General features: G+C 40.9%; 1 protein-coding gene across 2 annotated transcripts in view; it reads right to left on the bottom strand.

The window, feature by feature from the left end:
• Window positions 1-12,974, bottom strand: part of oxr1a (oxidation resistance 1a) — a 61,454-nt gene extending 48,480 nt beyond the window's left edge. For both annotated transcript variants that reach the window (XM_041043794.1, XM_041043795.1), the window contains exon 1: window positions 12,679-12,974. In XM_041043794.1, coding sequence (XP_040899728.1) covers window positions 12,679-12,832 — 154 coding nt within the window. In that variant the 5' untranslated portion in view covers window positions 12,833-12,974. The remainder of the gene's footprint in view (window positions 1-12,678) is intronic.
• Between the last annotated feature and the right edge of the window lie 9,406 nt (window positions 12,975-22,380).

The raw sequence follows: 22,380 nt of genomic DNA, 5'->3' as shown, positions 1-22,380 counted from the left end.
TACACTGAAGATCTCTAGCAAGTACATTATTATGAAAAGTTTGCAAAACACAAAACTACCATAACTCACAGATTTCATTCACAGCTGCCATTAAAGTGTGTCCTCAGTGATTAAACCTATATAGGAAAAAGAAACAGTTAAACAAGTGTCCATTAAAGCACATGGCACCTTTGGGAATTCTGTACACTTAAACCCAACAGACGCCAAGAAATGCAATGACTCCGAACGATCCTGATTCCTGACGAGAGCTAAATGAAAATGCTACTGTACTTGACTCTAAAAACATGCTGTGTTTTGTGCCCGTGCAATCTGTTGAGTATGAATCACGGCTGCTAAATATACGGTTCCCCTCACTTTGTACACAGCCGTGGCAAAACTGAAGCAGGCAGGGAATAGAAGAGTCAACAACTATCTGACTAACATTCCCTCATGGTCTGATAGAATACACAAGCAGCCAATTTCCCTCTGCTCCCTTGTTTTCCCTGCCTGCTGGCTATATACAGCCCTCCCAACATGTTATTTTTAGAAAACCCCCTAAACAGTAGGGGAGGCAAGAGCTCTGCACCACAGCTACACTGAACAGGTGCTGTGCAGGACTACGGAGAGAGCTGGAGACTTTCCTCAAAAGTTTGTGAGGGAGGGAGGGCAGAGACAGAGGTTTGGCAGTTTGTGGTACACAGCTGATGGACACAATAACAGAAATACATATGAAATGTAACGCAAAAGGTCTGTGACACGTCACCTTTGTGTTTTGTGAAGCTTAGGGTAGTTGCCTTTGTTAAGACTAAGTGATCTATGGTGATTTTTGATGACATACATTGTTTAAGAGCTAAAACATTGTTTGGAGTATTGATTATTCAAAACATGTTATTATTCAGTGCAATTGATTGATTGTCTACATGTTGCATCAAAGCATTGTAGGCAATACTGCAAATCAATGACCCATGCTTCATGGTAACTTTGGATTTGGATATGTTGCATCGATGTGATGAAGCATCTTGATGTGTCAGATATTTCATTTATCGGATTTGCCAAAAACAGACACTCCTACCAGTTATTTTTACACAGTTTGTCAATCAGCTCTCCAGAAGATTTACTAAATTACGATATATATTGTGACATAAAATTATATAAAATTCTAAAATGATATAATCATAAAGGATTTTATCCACATTGCCCAGTTCTAATAATCATTTTAAATTTATCAAATAACCAAAGTTCAGGCTGTACGTAGATGCAGCAGGACTTTAAAGGGTAATGAAAAAGCTACCATGCTAATGTGAAGCAGGTGCAGTGTTTACCATATTGACCACCTTGGTTTGCATGTTGACATGATAACATTTGCCAGTCTGACTGACTGTAATTTGACTGGAACATAAGCTAAACAGTAAATACAAAAAATGATACATTAAATGGATAAATTAGTTGTTGTCACAGTGAGGAAATAAGGTCTTGTTATGTTTTGTCCTGTGCTATGTTGTCTTGTGCATTCTGCTTTTATTTTGTAATCTGTTCTCCCTTTGTGTTCCAGGTAGCTTGCCCTTCCTCTTGTGTTCCTGCCAGTCTGATTGTCTTCCCCGCCCTGATTGTTTCCACCTGTTCCCCATTACCTAGTGTCTATATATTGTCTGCGTCTCCCTTTGTTCTGTGCCAGTTCGTCCTGTCTTTCGATAGAAGAACCAGCGTTTTCCTCAGGTCATGTCCACAGTTTACTCTTTCTAGCCATTGTCCAGTTTTGTCAGTACTTTATTTGGTTTATTTATTTATCAAGTATTTTTCCTCGCTAAGAGTGATTTTGTGTTTGGACTTAGTCTTTTATTTTCTAGTAGCTTTTCCTCGCTAAGAGTGATTTTGTTTTTTGTAGTCTTTAATTTTGTTTGTTGACTTTTTGCCTCGCCACGAGAGAATTTTAGTTTGTGAATAGAGACTGTTATTTTGAAATCCTTGTTGAGTTGTGCATTTGGGTTCAAACCTAGCACAGTCGTGACATTATGAACTGGCACCCACAGGTACCAGGTCCGTCAGGAGCCGTCCCTAGAGGGGGGGGGGTACTGTCACAGTGAGGAAATAAGGTCTTGTTATGTTTTGTCCTGTGCTATGTTGTCTTGTGCATTCTGCTTTTATTTTGTAATCTCTTCTCCCTTTGTGTTCCAGGTAGCTTGCCCTTCCTCTTGTGTTCCTGCCAGTCTGATTGTCTTCCCCGCCCTGATTGTTTCCACCTGTTCCCCATTACCTAGTGTCTATATATTGTCTGCGTCTCCCTTTGTTCTGTGCCAGTTCGTCCTGTCTTTCGATAGAAGAACCAGCGTTTTCCTCAGGTCATGTCCACAGTTTACTCTTTCTAGCCATTGTCTAGTTTTGTCAGTACTTCGTTTGGTTTATTTCTTTATCAACTATTTTTCCTCGCTAAGAGTGATTTTGTGTTTGGACTTAGTCTTTTATTTTCTAGTAGCTTTTCCTCGCTAAGAGTGATTTTGTTTTTTGTAGTCTTTAATTTTGTTTGACTTTTTGCCTCGCCATGAGAGAATTTTAGTTTGTGAATAAAGACTGTTATTTTGAAATCCTTGTTGAGTTGTGCATTTGGGTTCAAACCTAGCACAGTCGTGACAGTTGTGCTATTTTTTTATACACCTACTTATACATCATGCACTCCCTATATACAAACACATATGTATCATATATTTACATTCCTTCTACAACAACGAGGCGGCTCAGTTATAGGACATTAAAGAAACTGCCCTCTGGCACAGTTTATGATGATGCCTGTAAAGGACAGAAATACCAAAGCCACATTTTCAAAACAGAATTAGTTTGCTAGCTAGTTAAATCCAATATGAATGTCAGGTTAAGAGATAATTGGCCTGTTTCACAACACAACACAAAACAATATTTCTTTGCCATTTGCTTTTCAGGCTTGTGAGCAATATGTTGTGACACAGGCAGCTCAGTTGTAGCAACATGCTCCTGTTGGATAAAATGTAGGATGAGGAGGCGGTGAGCAGGAAAGAGTGAGGGTCAGAACATGGGTTTTAAAGCCAGCAATCTCTGGACCTGACTGGGTAATGGTTGGACTGTTTGGTATCGATCCCAATCATGCAGCTACACTTGGAATACCTTGGTACAGTAAACGTTGTTTTGAGTAAAAACAAGTGTAAGATAGGAACAAAAACTGCAAATGCTCTTATCCTGACATGTAGGCCACAGTGTGGGGCTAAGAGGGATTGATGGAGAGTTGTTACTTTTGACTTCAATCAAGAGTCTGTGAAAAGACACTAGTATATGCAGTGAAACGCTTACTCAAACAAAACAGGAGTAAAAAGTGCTGACAAAAACAGTGACAAACTCTGGCTTTAAAGCTAAGCCGCTGGTGCTGTTATCTTAACACCAAGTCAGGTGGACATGACAATTTTATTGCAGCGAAGGGGGAACTGCATGTTTCATGAGCCTCTTTCTCATGAGCTAGAGGAAGTCATAAGTTACTGTACAGTACGTTATCATATACCATAAAGAAAGAATACATGTGGTTTGATAGAAAGCTGCAGGGCCAAGCTTGGTCATGGTGTGTGGAGAGTCTTGCTGATGCATGTGTGTGGATGCAAAGAGCATGATGCTTCAGAGAGTAAGCTCTTATTTCATGTTTGGTTCCAGGTGAAAACACAGACATGCACAATCCTCATTGAGCTGTTATTGACAGCACAACTTGCAAATGGATTACCTTGTTTAATACAGTCATATATATATACAGTATATACAGTTGGAAAAGGCAGACACAAGTTGTACCCATCTTAAATGACCACATCACATTCAATACAGTCATCCTGTTTTTCTGTACACTTTTTAATACTTTCAATGTCTCCAACCGGCAGGAAAGTAGTTATCCTTGTGGATCCTCTAATTATGTACCAAATTTCAAGTTGCAGGAAGATAAAAGCAATGTATCACACCAACAACAGAAAAATGCCAAAAAATCAAAAATCCCTGTGTGAATACCACTGAGTGGAAGAAAAGTGCCAAGAGCACTGTATCAAGAAACAGGCCATTATTGCTCCATAGCTTTACTATAGTGCTAGCACAAGCTGCAGTCTTTCCATTGTAATGAATATACAGTGCATGGGTCTAGTGGAGCTGTCAACTTAAACACAGAGAACACAGTGTGACAGGCAACATCCCTTTGCCAACACTCTCAGTACCACTCAGCTCTATATTACACAGCCTCCACGGACCAGCCTATACACCACTCAGCTTTTATGGGAAACTTTGCTGAACTGCAGGTTTCTCTCTCTGTGTGTGTGTGTGTGTGTGTGTGTGTATGGGCATGTCTGTGCTAGGATAGGAGGCACTGGATCTGCCCTGTCCTCTCATTAACACACTCTCCATGTCGGCTGATCACACTCCAGTAGTGCTGCTGGTAATGCGGTTTAAATTCTTTACACTGCGACATGATTCTCTTTCCACATTAAAAGATGGACTCCAGCCTGTGAGGTGATGTTATTGTTAACACACACTCATTTCAATTAATATTCTGACAGCGTGTACATGACTGTTTCCATAGTGACGAACCTGGTGCAGACTTAAAGAGAAAAAGGTGTTATTATAATAATAATAAAGAGTTGCAAACCTGTCTGCATTATACAGAGGCATTTTCAGCTCGTGGGAAAATTGCCTCAAATCATACTGTTATGAATGAACGAGAGAAGCACCTGAAATGCCCTGTGGTAATTATATGTATGTAGTTATATTAACCGTAATATACCATAATATGCTACTGTAGTTGTTAACTACAGTATCAACTAAATACACCTTTTATCTGTATACTAGTCAGCTCCCTTACATGTGCATTATTAGTATGAACACAGCATCTTAAAACTATAAGATGTTACAGCTGTTTTTAAAGGGTGAATCTGTTGAGACTGTACAAGTCTCAGTTATGTATTATTCTTATTCCTGTGCTCAGTCAGTAAGTATTGGTCATGAACCAGAGTATTTTGACCTGATGGACCTGCACCACAGCTCGTGGTTATCCATCCAATAGTAGACGAGACATTTCACTAAAAAACAAATGTCAACCTCATACTGGGGCTAGAGGAAAAGTCCAACTGAACTGAAATCAGAAGGATTCCACCTCTAGGGACCACAAATGTCTGTAGATAATTTCATAGCAATCCATCCAATAGTTGTCAAGATAGCTGACCAAAGTGGTAGACCAACTGACCTTGTCATCCCCTATACTGTTAGCATGGAAAAAAAGGTTTTTGTAGAAAATAAGAGATAATATTTCTAAAATGAGGTATCATAAAGCATTGTTTTCTTCTCTGTACTCAAACTCAGGCATCACATTGGCAATAGTATCTAAATATTTCACTCGATAGCCACCACTACCTTGGGTATTTGAAAATGAGACAGATTAAAGTATTATGACAACTGTTGACTGCAGCCTGACACAAATATACCGTATATCCACATGCAAACACTGACACCACTGTGATGAAACAATCTCCTGCATATCATCCACCGCAATAAAACTGTATCTGTAACAGTTTCTCAGTAACACATGGTGAAAGCACTTTGATCCACAGTTCATGCGGCTGAAAACAGGAGGCTCTGCCTGAGCACCAGACCTCCCGTCCTCCTCCCCACTGTCAGATGCATTCAGACTGGAGGCTCACTAATCACACTGTAATTCATCCAACCTTTGGCGTTAAGGTTATTGCACTTTGAGCAATATTTCTTTCCAAGTCAAAGTTGGGAGTGGGAGGGTGTGTGTGTGTTGTAGGGGGGTAAAACGGGGGCATGATAAATGGTATGGCTGAAGTCTAACTCTGCATTGGCTGGATCGATAGCGATGATACACATACATAATGTACGCTTGCTGTAGCCTCCATAACAACTCTGTGATTCATCCTCGCCATGACAGCTATGCAGCGCTTTGACTCAACTGATGTGTGATGATCTGCAAAGGGGCATTAATGGCCAGTGTCCATTCCTTATTATTACTATTACGTAATCAGCCTTAATTAATGAGATAATCTTTGAGAAAGCTCATGGCGGAAAGCAGATGTTAGAAAAATGGAGCAGGTTTGACATGAGCTCACTTGTTTCATCAACCTTCACGGTACAAAAGAGCATCTTTATAGGTTTATGTCACCTTTTGGAGCCCTGGCACTCCGCATCTCGGCAGCAACACTAACCTCTCAGGTTACAGCTCCAATCAATAGCAGGAGAAGTGATGAGCTCAGCTATGAGAAACACAAACTCAGCATTATCAGATCTTCTTATTGACCCAAAAGCAAAGGGTCCTGTTCAGGAATCAAGATTTGAACCGGCTTTAGCATGGTAAAGGCCAAATGCAGGTACAGAGACACACTGTAAGAGAGTGGTAACACACTGGGGTACATTTACTCGTGAAATGTGCTTCAACCAAGCCTGTGTTGCTTTTGCTGAACAATGGTCACTGTGTGGAAATAATAGTCAATTACAGTAGCACAAGGACTCACTCAGTTGTGGTTATTTTATAGTAATATAATGTTTGCTAACATTAGTGACTGATGATATGATCAGTATCTTATTGTGGATAATGTTAGTTAAAGCTAACTTTAAGATACAGTAGAAATATTACTGTATGGCTTTGGATTTTGTAAAAAAAAAAAAAAAAATTAACAAGGCATAACATGTTAATTGGTATCAATCTTATCATCTACCTCCCATAATAAGTGTATTTCCCAAAACTAGTTCCTAAACTATTAATTTAAAGGGTCACTAATAATAATCTAAGAGTAAAATATATATAATGATAAAACACACTAATTTTGCCAAATAACTACATGTTCCCTTGATACTTACATCTTACTAGTAATAGTGGTAAAACTTTGAAGGCAGGCCTTTTAATTGTAACTGTGTACTTCTATAATGGAGTATTATTACTTTTACTTAAGTAAAGGATCTTAAAACCATTCCCACTACTGCATTAAATAAAGGCAATCTGTAACACGAGCGATGTAAAGTGCTCCACAAAGTGCAGGTCCCGTCTAACCACAGTCTGTAATGGCAAACCAGTAAGAGAGACTGGATCGCCAACACAGACAGCTGACTTTCCATTTAGCCAGACATGTCTGCTGAGATCAAGAGGAAAAAATGATGACAGCGTCTCCTCAAATCCATCTGTATGACTAAGAATCACACATGGGGGATGAGGTTTGACAACTTGATGAACCGTCTCCCTCCTTAGCAATAAAACAAAACTCATCTTAGAAACACTTTTAGAGCCAAATCTTTATCCTTTTCAATACAAGGATAATGCAAGCTTAGAAGTAGAATTAGAGGCGGTAAAAAAGAATAACAACTCAAGTTGGAAAACTGTGAAATTCCCCTCTTAGCATCCCTTTTCTCTCAGACCATGGTTTGGTCAAGGAGCTGAATAACATTTAAAACCACAGGTAAAAACAAACATACCTTTGTCAAACATTCACAGATGTTCAAAGAGAAAGGTGACCATTGACCTCATTTGAGGACTGCCTTACTCTTTGCAGAATTTACCAAGTAGAGTTGCCACAGCAGACTCACACTGACCAGATGCATGTTAAACCCCTCTCTCCCCTTGGTTTGGGATGAACTGGACAGAAAGTAAAAGCAAAGCAATCTGAAAGTGTATCACATTTGTAGGAACTTCTGCAACAGTGCTGGAGCAAACTTTCTGAACAATGTTTGAAATGCAGCAACAACATCAAGAGTGTGTTCAGCTGCTGGATGCACTGCTATATACCCAGCATTTCCCATATATAGGCTCTACCTGGGTGCCCCGCCTAGGTAGATAAATTCACTCTTTCACTCTTTAATTAGAACACTTTAGAATATCTACTTTTATGTAGCCTAGCAGTATAATCTTTTGTAGAAATAAACTTTGAATATTGGCAGCTAACATGGTTAGACTAGATATACTTAGCTGCAGTCCTGGTGTGGTAAACCTGTCCTTTGCCAGTCGGTCTTTTTAGATGTGTCATGCAATGACAAATACAAAGTAAAGCTCTTGGAAAGTTTTGAAGAGCTCTGTTTGTCTCAGTGGCAATTATGCCCATAGATTCATTTTCTGAAAAGTTCATTCTTCACCATGAGAAATCCTCAGACCCTGAGTCAGTAAATGGAGGAACTGCTCTGCTTTTTCTGCTATCATTAACAAAACCAGTCAATCTGCTTAAGAAGGCTAAATTATAAGCAGGAAGCAGTAAACCCAAATTTAAAGCGTCAAAGAATCCCTATAGAAAACTCCAGTTGACGTCATATCCATGCAGTCTATGGTTTAATTTCTCTGATGTTTTCATGAGAAGGGAAATTACTACCAAAGGTGTGGAATCCTTGGGAATAAGAGACATCTATTTCCCGAGGCTGGGTACTCTTTTCAGCTGGAGTGATGAAGACGCAGAAGATGCAGCTGAGTCACTCAGAACAGGTCTTAATTACCTTCCTGTAAACGTCAACCGTGCTCAGCATTTGTGCTCATCGTCTGGCCTCTTTCAAACATCTGCTGTTAAAATACCTCAGAAATGGCAATTGCAATCCTTATACACCACTGTTCAGCTTAATGGCCACATGCATGTCTGACTTAAAACATTTCAGGCCTTTCACTGTGTTGTTTAACACATCATATGTCCCAGTCAGCTCTCTTCTATCCTCACACAGATGTCAAGTTGTTGCTACTCAGCTTAGCCCCTGGGTGTCTATTTTCATTTGGATTTGTTTTTATCTCTAAACTGACCTCCTTTCTAGTTTTTCTTGCAGGAGATGCATCACCCTGTTAGTGGGACAGATCATCATTTTGTTGACAAAGTGCTTGGAGAAAGATACAGATATGACAATGGATACTGTTGCCTCCTGAAACAAAGACCAGTTAATGTGGACAAAACATCCTTGAAAATTTAGGGAACAGCTTTAAATTCAGACCCAGTGAACACAGTTCTGTACGAGCAAAGCCAGTGTACAGTGTGGAGGTCTAGTGGTCCTGCCATAACAGGTCCTCCTAATGGACTGCAGGCCGAGTGACATGCTGATACAAACTGCTCAAGGACTTTTTGGAAATTAAGGTGATTAAAATCACCTATTACAGTGCTGAGAGCATCAGCAGATTGCACGTTCTGAATCATGCTGATAATTGCAGCCGAGTTGGTGTCAGCCTCAGGGTGAACGTGAACAGTGACAAATAAGTCAGCACCCTGGGGACAGAAAGAAGGTGCAGAGAGGAGGTCAATGTCAGGAGGACAAAGCTGCTCCTGCACCGTGGCACTGGTGAATCACCTGCTATTAATAAAGAGTATGGGCACAAAATCTGTTTTGCATTTTTAATTATGACAAAATATATGTATTACAGTACCTAACAAGGGCAATAAAAGAATGGCTTTTCCTTAAGGTCAGTCCAATGCAAATCTGGAGGTTGGGAAGCACAAAAGGGGTGACAAGATAAATCTGAGGGGTTGCAAGACAATTAACAGGAAAGGAAAGCAGCAAAAAACAAGATAAAAAAAAAACAATTTAATAATATCTTGCTCAATACTTGGAAGCTGCACAGAGATGTGACTTTGTACATTTTTTGTTTGGTCTTGATTTGGCCAAGAGATTTGGTTAAAGAAAAAAAAGGAGAGATGGATATAAAACTTCACTCCTTCAGAAAATAGTGTTATTTTTTTTTTTAAACCAATAACTTCTTTATTTGCCAGCAAGTCTTCCCTCTCCATCGGAAATTTCATCAATACATCTTAATACTTCAAAGCACTGCATTGACTCTGCTTTACAAATCTGGAGCTGTATGGATCACCTGTGTGTTATGGGTGAAATAGCAGTTCCATGGATTTCAAACAAAAAGCGAATTATCCATCAGTCTGTCTCATACAACAACAGAACCCACACTGTATCTGTTAAACCAGAGTCATTTTGCTGGACTCTGAGAGAGGAGTCACATGCTGCTGGTTACAGCAGAGACAGGATGATTGGAGGGTGATCTGCAGGAGCATGCTGTGCTGCAGCATGTGTTTTCAATGCCTGCAGGTGTGACAATTCTGTTTACAGTGGATACATTAAATCCCACCGCTGTGTCTCTAATGCCACTCTTTAATATCTCTATTATGTCTATACTTTTTCCTCATTGCAGGTAAGCCTGCAGTCTTTCCATGGCTATTCATCTCAGTCACCACTGTGTCTGCCAGATAAACCAGTACCTGAAATAGCTGTGTGATGTTTACAGCAGTAAAAACAGATGCCAACACAATACAATCAAGCATGTTGCAATTCATCATGTTGCATGTGACAGCAAAATTGCTTATGCTACTCTATACTTTTGTCTCTTTTCTGTCGTCTGTCGCGGTCCTGACCGAGCCACACCTCCTCTGTTCCACTGACCAACCCTGTGAACTCAGATTTTGACACGCATTCCCGATAAATCTGCAAAAGCTCAAACGACATTTCACAGTATTAGTTCAGCAGGCTCAGGTGTTATCACATGATTTAAATGTGGAACATTGGTCATATGATAACTAGTGGTCATGTACAGATGGAGACTATAATCCCTGTCTCAGTTCAAGGATGGTCTTAGCTGTCAGATGTGAAAGGCCTCTTTGATTTTCTCTGGCCAAACCATTCTTAATAATATATAGACCTTTATTCAGAAATAGAGCAACAAACCCTCAGTTTTATTAAACTACATATGAAACATGAGCTTTACACTTTACTGACCACAGAAATGCCTCTGACCCAGGCAATGTGAGTTCACATAGTGCTGTTCTATTCCTCATACAGAAGTCGGAGCCCAGAGAGGTGATGTCAAAGTCTGTTGCTTAGGGTTTAGGTTGGACAGTGCTGCTAGGCCCTTTATCAGTGGTCCTCCTGTCAAACAGTGCACTGCTCACCCATGGTTTGTTCACCATCTCCGTGGTGCCACTCCCGTTTCTAACATCACCCTCTCACTTCCTCTACCTGATTCCACGTCTAGTTAATCTCATTCTTTTGCCCCTGAGCGTGGCAGTAGCCTGCAGACATGAGCTGCCCCTGTGGTCCACTCTGCTGCTGGAAGAGAGAGGCGCAGGGACTGCTAATGAACCCCGCTGCCATCCGTGGCGTTTCAAGAGCAGCAGAGCATGCATCTGATTAATCTTTGTCCTAATTAGATCGAACAATTAACCTGCCACCGAGCTCTGGAGCCTGATGACTCTGCATGAGCTGCAAACCCCCTGTACATTAAACCGGAGCGGGGTGAGTGTGTCCTCACACTGCAACTTTCACTGTGTTTTCAGAACAACCAATTAATGCTAACTAATAGCGCACGGCATTCTGTGTGATATATCAGTGGATCGTGTGGCCCGAGAGCTCAGATCCCTGCCTGTTTTTTCAATCGAAACAGTACTACATTTCTCTGCATTTAATTCAAAGCCCAAGAAGGCACTGATGGGTCTCATAATAAATTATGTGTGAGAGGCAAAGCAGAAAGGGGGTAAAAAAAAAAAAAAAATCTCATTTTCATTAACATGGAGATACTCCCTGATGTGAAAAGCCTTGAGGACATACTTGTTCACTCACTGGCTGGATGGTTTAAGCATGCACTGCCTGCTGATCTGAAATATTTGGAATGCCTCAGTTGTTGCAGGCACTGTGTCCTCACAACGGACAGGACAGGCAGAGAGCAGCCACTGAGGACGTGAACTTAGCTGATTTCCTTGTGAGTTACAATCAGTTCAAAAACAGGAAATCAGGCAAGGTAGTAAGGACCCTAAGTCCCATGACCACACTATCCAGGAAGTCTTCCTCCACATGTGTGCAGCAGCTAGTGTTGCATAATGGACTTTTCTTCCCTGTTCAGCCTAATGCATTTAATTGACACACATTAATCTTAAGTTTAGTGCAATGTACATTAAGTCTTGTGAATAAAGGGCGTCTGGCGATGGGCGGTCAGAGGTTACACTCCTCTCAGCTTTAGCTCTGCAGAAAACATATAAGGGTGACACCTTTTTTTTTTTTTTTTTTAAATCTATTAATGATTGTTATTTACTTACTTGCAGTTAAGCTATTTCACACGACAGACCCTTTAACGTCAAGTTTCACGTTTTGAAGACATCGAAACAGAAACAACGCAAACGTGTCTGCTTCAGCTGCCAAAGCTGTTTGCTGACAGCAAGAGCAGGATGCGTTTCAGAGCTGGAAACTTCCTTCACAGTTGTAGTCGTTAAATATCATGCTATTTCTTAATTTGTAGTTAAGGAGTCTCGGTCTAAATGTTCGAGTGAATTCGGTATATATATATTTTTTTTAAATATTGCTGTTTGTCAGTAAACTTAACTCTTAGCCCGTCGGGCTGTTCAGAGGCACTGAACGCAGCGTATTTCAGTGACAGGGCTGCGGAAATAACAGGAAAATACTAAACTAACGTTTAAAGTTTGAATCATGTCGGAATAAGCGATGTTCAACGGATATAACTTTGCCGAAGTTACGAGTGACATTTTTGTTGTTTATATCTAGATCTTAACCTATGTTCTGGCAGGTAAGACAATCATCCAAACAACTCCACTAAACTGGGCCACTTTTTTAAGGGAATCTGGTACCAGCCTCTGCAGGAACGCATGCCTTGCACCTTCTTGGTTTCTGTGGTCACTTGACTACGTGTCGTTCAAACTGTCAGCTTATGGGATTCAGTCTTAGACTGACCTGGTTTGGGGTGGACGGGGACACTGTCGTGTGTTGTCCGTGCATGGGGCTGTTGAATTTGAACAGTCTCCTGTCCGGATCCAGGCCACAGTCTGTGGGAGATTGCTTCTCTGACAACTCTTGCTCCGCTGGTAATAGAAAATAAGTAGTCCATGCTGCTCCAAACCTTACACAGGCTACCTAAGAACAAAGCTTTCAGAGGGGTAGAAAGCCCGTGATCATTGCGCTGTGCTGGCAGAAAGTAACAGCCTCAAACTCGTGGTGTGAAAAGCCTCTAACACTCTGCACATTCCTAAACAGGAACTATCTGAAGTACGTCAACAACTGCTAACTTTTTTTTTTTTTTTGCCCCTAGTGGAGTCAAGCTGTGCAACGCTGTTTGGCAACACGCTGACTCTCTTTGCAGCAACCTACTGCCCTATTGGCCTATATTTACACTTCAGGTATATGTCAGATACACTCCCCCAGGTTTTATTTAGTGCTTAGGAACCACAACTGAGATTACTCTGATTTAGTAAAGACTGATTTAGTTGAACTGTCACTGCCGTCGGTGCTGCCGAGAAAAAAATAAAACAAATTCTACAGGTTTGAGCTGCAACAATTAGCTCTAAAGCAAAAAGAAAAACAACAGACATTTGATGGTTTCAGGTTCAGGTTTCAGGTAACATTTATTACACATATTTTTGTCTGTTTTTTTTAAATTGACATTTTATTGACCAAATGACTAAATTGGTTGATTGAGAAAATATATTTAACACCTGAGAATGTAGCTTATGTGTTCCTTTTGGGTCAAATCAAAAAGTCTATATTCTCCTTTACATATAGATTTTACATGTGTAGCACATTGTATTTGTAGAAGACTATGAGTTGCAGATTCAGGACTGATAGGCGTCAGACTCATCAAGGTAATTATAATTCAGATTATGGATATAAAACACTTACTTAAAAAAAAAGTAATCTTATACATGTATGCATAAAAATGCGACTCAGCTCAGTCCGTACCAATTTCTAGACTGTTGCTGGGATATTTCATAGCCATCAAGTGTGAGGCTTTATTGCACCCAGGAGAATGACATCCATCAGACGCCCACCATAATAACATTCTAATAAATGGAGACTTTCACATTCTGAGCCAACGCACACTTCTGTGCCCATTTGCGACTTGAGGAGGCACAGTGAGAACTCCAAGACCTGTGACATATAAGTGTCTACTTATCTAGGGAGGGATATAAGGAGATGGCATTTGTGCTGCACAAATAAATGTGGAAAAGTGAGGGAAAAAAAGCAACAGACTGGAACAGGGTGTAATAATTGGGCAGCAGACTCAGGTGAGCAGTGAACTGGAAAGACGTGTGATGCATTATTCATTTGAGGGACGGAGCTGTGGTGAGACGGGAGTCAGGAGTGTGAAAGAAATCCTGTAAAGCTTCAGGTAAATTAGGGAAGTGATCAGATTGAGGGAACCGGCTCTGTTTGTTCACTCATTAACATCAGAAGAGGTAAAGTTGGGAACTTTTCTTGGCAAGCAAGAATCTGATAGGAGTAGTACCTGGCATCTGTGGTAGGTGGGCTGAGGTTGAAACAGCTGTTCTAATTGAGTATACTGGGCCAGTGCAAGCTGAGACTGAATTAGGGCCATGTTCAATACTGAATGTGCTCCATCTGCTGGTTACACAGAATAGTGCAGGCTTTAGTGTCCCTCAGTAAAAAGACATTTAGGTGAACAGCAGCAATCATGATTTTAAAAAAAGATTGTAGATAATGTAACAGTCAAATCCCTTTGTCATTTGTTTAACAGGCATATTTTATTTTCTTTTGTGTAGAGTAGGAATGTCAGAAAAATGTGAAAATTGCCTGTTACAATTTTCCATATCCTATTAACCCAGCTCAAACTAAAGGTATTTAGTTTGTGGTGATATAAAGCATAGAAAAACAGCAAATACTCTCATTGGAACAGCTGGAATCTGTAAATGTTTGGACTTTCTTCTTGAGAAATTATTTTCACAATTAATCGATTATCAAAACTCTTAGTGATTCATTTTCTGTAGAGTGAGAAATCAGATAATCAGCAAATCATTCAGCTGAGTTTGGGGTTCTGCGAAAAAAAAATTATCATCTGGGCGTTTAGTTTTGTGTTCATTTCAAAGCTGCCTCTTTTCTACTGTCAACAGACAGACGGAGTGCACAAGCAGGGTTACGTAAGCAAAGCTGCAGCAGTACACTGGCATGAACACCAGCATGTGTGTGCACTGCTGGTGCACACACATGTAAACCGGTCAAACTAGTTTTCTACAACACTGTCCCTTGTGTATGTGAAATACAACCTTGTACGACCAAACTTGTACGATTGATTCTAACTGGCATCTCAAACAGCGGTGACACTGATGTATTAGACCCTGGTTGGACTTTCAGTCGGGAATTTCATTTGGCCCTCTCTGACCTCGCACAGGGCCCTGTCGGTACACTTGGCACTCAAACAGTGTATTTACACGGGTCTCAGACTGGCCTGGTGCCACCCCACAGGGCCTTGTAGCTGCGTGATATACAGTGTTGCTATACAGCTGCCCAGAGCAGTCATCAAATCATCCATAACATCCTCAGAGGGAGCCCAACTGGGTTCCTCCTGCATTTCAATCTCATAGGTTTAAAGATATACTCACTGGCAGTGCAGACTAAACAATAAAGCTGAACCTAGTTATAAAGGCCTATTTTCTCTGAGAACTCCTTCACTCTCTAATTAAGCTGTAGTGTGACCAAAGACGGAAAATGAAAGAATTCCCTCTGTGCTCATCCAACAACATGAGCCTCACTGCATGGAAATTATGTAAGTTACTTTGTTCTACTTAAGCTGGCATGTTTGATGTTTTGTCTTTTTTTTTGTATTTTATAGGTGATTAAAGAGACTGAAACCAATTAGTTAACTGACATCCATTATGGTGTTGTGTCTTCCTGGTCATTATAAGTCCTCTTTTGACTATGTGTGTTTACAGTCTCCTTTCTCATTCATTTTTTAATGTGATCAGATCAGCACTTCAGTGCGGCACTAGTCGGGGAATCATTCTGTTTCATGACTTTAAAATGGTGAAGTCTTGTTATACAAAAAACTCAGCTCAGCAGCTGCCAGCGAAAGCCCTGAGAGGGTCTTGTGTGTGAGGCTTTGTCATCGTCTGGGAGCGGGGCACTGGGGAGTGAGTGCTAATCTCAACAGTTTCCAATTGAGAGGCAGGTAGGCTGCAGCCTAATCCTGAGAGGAGGAACGCTTTCATTACAGAACAACAAACGTGAAGGCCACTGGGGAACTGCCGCTTTTCTACTGTCAACGGACAGACGGAGTGCACAAGCAGGGTTACGTAAGCAAAGCTGCAGCAGTACACTGGTGTGAACACCAGCATGTGTGTGCACTGGAATGGCTGCATTAGTATGTGCGCGCACACACACACACACACACACACACACACACAATGTACTCACACTTTCACACAGTTGCAATCTGCCCCTTTCTCCCAGACGTTTCCCATTTACAGTGGACATCACTAAGACATAAATGCAGCACACAGTTCACTCATGCGACACAAATGCACCTGCTGGCAAACACAAACAAGCCTTTCAGCGTGTGGTAATTGGGAGGGCTCATCGAGGTATGCGAGGCAAAAAGAGATGGGCTTTAGAAGTGATGGATCTCACATGGCATTTCTTGGAGCATCACTGGAACCGGAGTGTAAACACTGAACATGCAGCACACACCGTCCTGCGTTTCACAAGCGTTCTGCTCTATTATCCCGCAGCCCGTACAAGAGGCATAAACAAGATGACGACCAATAAAGACAGTTGGCTGCTGGAGGAATCGGGCTGAGGCATCCAGACAATGGCAGCAATCACAGGTGTTTAACAGCTCTTGTCAGAAGATCCCACCCTCTTTGAGGTTTTTCATTGGTAAAGTGAAGCTTTGCCTCTCAAAAGCTGTCAGCTCTACAACAGATGAGCATGTTTTTCACTCTGGCAGCAGGACTCAAATATTCATAAGAGGGAAACGCGAATCAAATGTTGTGTGGTGACTGTTAAGACCGTGACAATGCCAAGCTGAATCACCAGATCATCTGGAGGAATAGGGCTGTTTAATTACTCAACGCTGTGGTTACATAAGTCTGACTGCTGTCACTCAGACGCTGCTCGTCTTTTTTTTTTTTTTTTTTTTTTTTTTTACATGAACACTGTTCATTTCTGAGCCTTCCATGTCTCCTACATTGCAGCTGATGTGGGCTGCAGTTTAAGGACCATACCTGCATTTATTATGGAGTTTGGCCCATGAGTCATTATCCAGTTTGTGACGTGTCAGCATTGATATTAAAATCATTTGTGAGTCACAGCTCTGACAATGAACTTAAAAACAGAGATGATTAACATTATCTTAAAACAGAGAAAGTAACTTGCAGCCTTGGTGCTAAATGGCTGGTTAAAGGAATAGTTCAGCATTTTGGGAAATTTGCTCATTTGCTTTCACTAGAATATGTAAAATACATACAGAGAATACAGGGGAACCACAAGGGTGTCCTGGTGGCCTAGTGGTTAAAAAGCACATCATAGAAAAAATGATGACAACATACAGTGATCACAAAGAAAAGGTTACATGACTGTAATTTTATCAAACCTTCTCCACGGCAACTGAGAAACTGATGAAGGCCATGAGATTTAGATGAGAGCTTTGGTTGCAACAACTATTTTTAACCTTGTATTAGGAAAGAACCTTCAGACTCACACTCAAAGTGTTTTTTCAGTGTTGTGAAACATTGGCCTTAAAGTAGACCATCATGGTGACATACAATTACCCAAGACACCACAGGACCTTGGCCTGTAGAGTTGTTTCCGAGGCGACCTCCCATCCACGCCCCAACCAAAGGGATGCTTCTTTTGCTACAGGCTCATGTTTAATGTGTCAAAAGGTCAAGACTTATAGCTGAAACTAGCCTTCAGCTAAGAAGTGTTTCTCACTGAATTACTCATAACTGCACTGACACATCTACCACAACATTATCCTGCTATGAGAACAAAACAGGACCTAAGCAAAAAAACATAATCTCATCAGAGGCACTGTCCTAATTTTAGAAGATAAGCTGCCTGTCACAGGCAATTGTGTTCTTTTATGTATCCAGGATTTTCCCTTAAACTAATTCAGGAAACCCTGGCCAGGAGCTTTTCCTCACTTCCTCACAAAAATAACATCCAAAAAAGTGGATTTTGTTTGTTGTTGCTGTGAATGTGTTATGTAAAGTCAATTCAGTATACATGAAAAAAACTTCTCCACATTCAGTTAACTCAGAGTGTGGAAATAAGCCGCCGTTTTCTAGCTTAATGCTTCTAGGAGAGACAGAAAACAAGGAGGTGATGGCTGAGGTGCTGTTGTACCATCCAGTCTGACACTGACCTGCTGCCGCAACATTTCAACCCACTGTTATTGCCCAGGCTTTTCTCTCAGGACAGTTCTACAGGGCGGCCAGTGGTGATCGATGAGCAGTGGCGTCAGAGCGGGCTATCTTTCACCGCCACTTCCACTGCCCCCGCTCATGGTCATCTATCCTCTGTGGGTGTCTGTGCTGTCTGAGGCCGACCCGAGAGGCTGGGTGGCCCCGACGACTGATGACCGCAGGCTTAGCAGGAAGAACACATCCGTCTGCTGAACAGAGAGCTCTCTCCTTCAGTCTTTTCACCTTCCTCTTCTCTCTTTGTGCATGCATTTCATTTTAATCCCCAAAATGAGTGTGCTGTTTATGATGAGGAGGCACTTAATTTCAGGTACAGAAAAACAGAGAAAGAAGAAAAGCGGGAGGAAAAACAGAACAGCGGTGGGTGAAAAAGAAAGAGTGGGGGAAGGAGGAAGGGAAGAGGAAGGGACATGCATCAGACACGCATCACTGCTCACTTCATACAGGGCAATTTATTAAAATAATAAAGCCCAGCCTAGTGCTGAAGGTTGAGCTCACAATAAACCTGACAGGGAGACAAAAAGAGAGGCTACAGGACTGAGGCAGTGTCAGGCAAATAAACAAAACAAATGCTCTGTTATGTCAGTGTCCACTTTATTATCTGCGCTGAGTTAATTGCTTTCTTTTAAACTCAGACACAGTCATATATTTCATCATTACCTTAAAAAGCCTCTCATGAATCACTCAGCTACAACAGAAACACAAAGACGTAAGCCTCTTCGCCTTGGAGTCAGACTGCGAACAGCTACATAGAGCATTGCTGCTCCATGGGAAGAAATTAGAACCGAATCGACATCTTAAATACGACAAAGACGGTAAGAGGCTCTGCACTGTCTCTGACTGCTGTAAAACTGTCTTCATCTTGGACGCTCTTCATCTATCACCTGATATCGCCCGTGCCACAAGTTTGCTAAATTGGATAATGAATCTGTCTCCCCAGGAGATGCAGTAGATGGATAATTTGTTGGTTAAATTACGAGCCGGGGAGATATTGCACCATTCGAGGTGTAAGACGTTAGGGTGGTTAAATGGATGCAACCTTTTGGAGTCCATCGGAGTAACATGAGTGAATTAGGACCCAATGAAGGCATAACTGACTGTACTGGGAGGGACTCATTAATACGACTCACACTGACTCTGCTATTCATACATACTTGAGTCAAATATGGTATCGATACACAGACTAAGTAGTTAATATGCAAAAAATGTCTTGCTTCTGTTACACACTATGTCAACTGTTGTTTTTGTTTCAGTCACACACCTTATGCTGTGGGACCAAAACACAAATCAATACATTTATGTTGCTGGGAAAAAGCAGCTTACAGAATAAGAATTATTAACGTCTTGTATTACACAAGGGAGAGCTGAGACGATGCTGAGCAAGAGCTGAGTGTGTTATTTTCTTCACTGACTTTGATACAGTTCTAACTTTCCAATAACTTAGACGCTTTTCTAAATGGCAGTTTTTTTTGTTTTTTTTTTGGAAGAACTTTTTTTTTCTCCCCACATATAGACCCAGAGTCGATAAAGTCCTTTTGGGACAGAGAGACACAAAGTGAGAAAACAAACAAAAAGGTGTAAGGAGGAAAAGCAAGAAAAGGAGGGATAGAAAAAAAGTCAGAAAGCAGGCGGGGGAAGTTTGGATGGTTAAAAGAATAGAGAGCATTTTAGGGAATACTCACTTTCTTTCTAAGAGTGCAATGAGGAGACAGATATCACTCTTATGTCTGTACGATCAGTGCGGAGCTAGAGTAGAGAGAGCTGCTAATGTGCAGCTCATGCTACGTCTGTGTGGACACAGGGTTAGAGACCATTTCTGGAGTTTGTGCTACTATTATTTCAGTAAAATGCATATTAATGAAAATCATGCAGTGTTTGCAAAGTAAGTGGATCACAATTGACAAACATCAATTGCAAAAACTTACAAAAACAAGATTAGTAATGGACTTCTCAGCAATACAGCAAGCAGATGAACTGGACAGTATCTTAAGGATGTAAGGATAGGTATTCCTCCTTGTATATGGTCCAGTACTCAGGGCAGTATATGAATGTGTATATGTTTGGACATGACGATATGCGTCCGTCAAGTCAGTGTGGCAGATTAATGCCCACAGCCTGTGCTTTGTCATGTCTGAACAGACTGATACCATACCTGAGGCTTCCCATAGAAACTGTCTGAGAACTGAGGGCACACAGCCATTACCCAGCATCCACTATATATGTATTATAATTTATGTGTTGTTGTGTTATTGTTTTATTCAATGTTTTGAAGTCTAATAATAATTACGTGCTTCAGAATTGGAGGCATAAACAGATCTTAGATGAAGTAAAAGCACAAACAAAACAGGCTTTTTTAAAGCCTGTTTTCTTAACAAGTTTGTCCTTAAAGGCCTGTGTGTGTGTTTTCCACTGCTGCACCTCCAGTAATTCTTCGTGCAGCCAGAGTGGAAAAAAGGAGGAGGCAATCAAACCTGATGTATGTAACTTCTGCTGCTAAGCTGCTTTGTGATAGTTTTCCAGCGCCCTGACATCCAGTGAGATGTCCAGAGCAATGACCCGTGCGGAGAAGACAGCATACTGCGCTGGCCGGCTAAATCCTGTCCTCCAGCTATTCTTCCTCTTGGATAAACCAGTGCATAGCAAACGCGGCCCCGAAGCGTGTACAATACAAAGTCCTCCACATTCTAATAAGAAGAGCTAGAGGAGGATGCAGAGGGAGGGAAGCAGGGATCAAGGTGGATGGGGATGAGTTATAATCATGGCCTGTTTGAAGCTCAGCTCCAGCCACTTTTGGCCTGGATCCAACATTCCCATCTTCTGTCACTACACCCACTGATTTAGTAAAAACCTACAAGGACAAAGGCTGCTACAAAAATTAAACCCTAAAGCTCTCAAAGCACGGCTCTTTCAATCCTGTGATTGCTTGCTCAGTGATAACAGCAAAAACAAAAATAAACAAATGAAGAAAATATGAATTTTCTCTTTTGTGTTTATCTAAGACTGAGAGGTTAATTTATTTTATTATAATTTTGCTGAAATATTTAGTTTTCTTTGCTCAGTATCTCAGAATGTGTTCTGAACCTTTTAACTGTATATTACCATCCTCAGAAAAACATGACATTTCACCTCTCGTAGGCTGTTTTGACATGCAAAACAAAGCAAATGTGTGGTCCTTCTTGTTCTAATTCTCTGTGATATTTAAAACTGATCAGTCACTGTCTTTTACGTCTTCTACATTATTGTCTATAATGATGGTCAGCACTAATCTTGATGAAGAATACATTGTGTTTCCTGTGACTGCTTTACAGTTAAAGCTTCCCTGTGTTTCACCAGTTGAATGCTTTTAATGTGAAACAGCAGCAGCAGCAACTGTTAGCATTGGCAGCAACTTGATACAGTTCTGATACAATATAAAGAGAGTGAAGAGTAAACAGTGATGCAGTCATCAGGACAAAATTAAAAACAGGAACGCTGGATTACACACATACATTGTTTTCTATGACAGGCAATTTGAATCCAGCGCAGGAATGGCACACACACCACCATTAACAATGAAAAAAATAAATAGATAATTACTGAATATAAATACACTGAATGGGTATTGCAGAAAAAATGCAGACCACATAGTTTAAGTTAATGACTTTAGATTATGGTGCGACTAATCAAATAGCTTAAATTTAATGAAAATCTTAAGGTTTATAATTTCACTACTAGCTTTTTACAGAGCTTTAAACAGCCTTTCACAGTCGTCCTCAGCAGATGGAGTTTGCTCACTGAGCTAGTACAGTAAGTGGACCTTGACCTTTCAAGTGCATCTCGTGGTCTTTCAGAATAAGCAGATCGTGAAATATGATTGAAAGTAATGAAGGAAGCTGTGGACCTTGAGTTAAGATTTTTATTTTTATTTCTTGTCAAACTGCTGTTTCCAGGGTCAAGAATGAACTTCCATGCTCAGTCTGAATGATAGTTTTCAATTCGCTCCAGTCTGCAGGAGTTTGAAAACTGACACTCTGTAGTGTTGATGGGCATCATCGTCCCTGATACTGAACTTTAAAACGTCAGTAGGTTTGTTTTGATAATAAATATTCTTAAGGATCCACATTAACATGACTTGTGACACCTAGGCAGAGGCCTGCATTTCAAATCTGCACTGCTGCAACTAATCAGTTCCCACTGACACTCCATGCTTCTGTAAATTCAATTAACCGTTATGTAAATATCA

This window comes from Toxotes jaculatrix, chromosome 8 (assembly GCF_017976425.1).
Source record: "Toxotes jaculatrix isolate fToxJac2 chromosome 8, fToxJac2.pri, whole genome shotgun sequence".
Lineage (NCBI taxonomy): Eukaryota > Metazoa > Chordata > Actinopteri > Toxotidae > Toxotes > Toxotes jaculatrix.
This window is presented reverse-complemented; position numbering and strand designations above follow the sequence as displayed.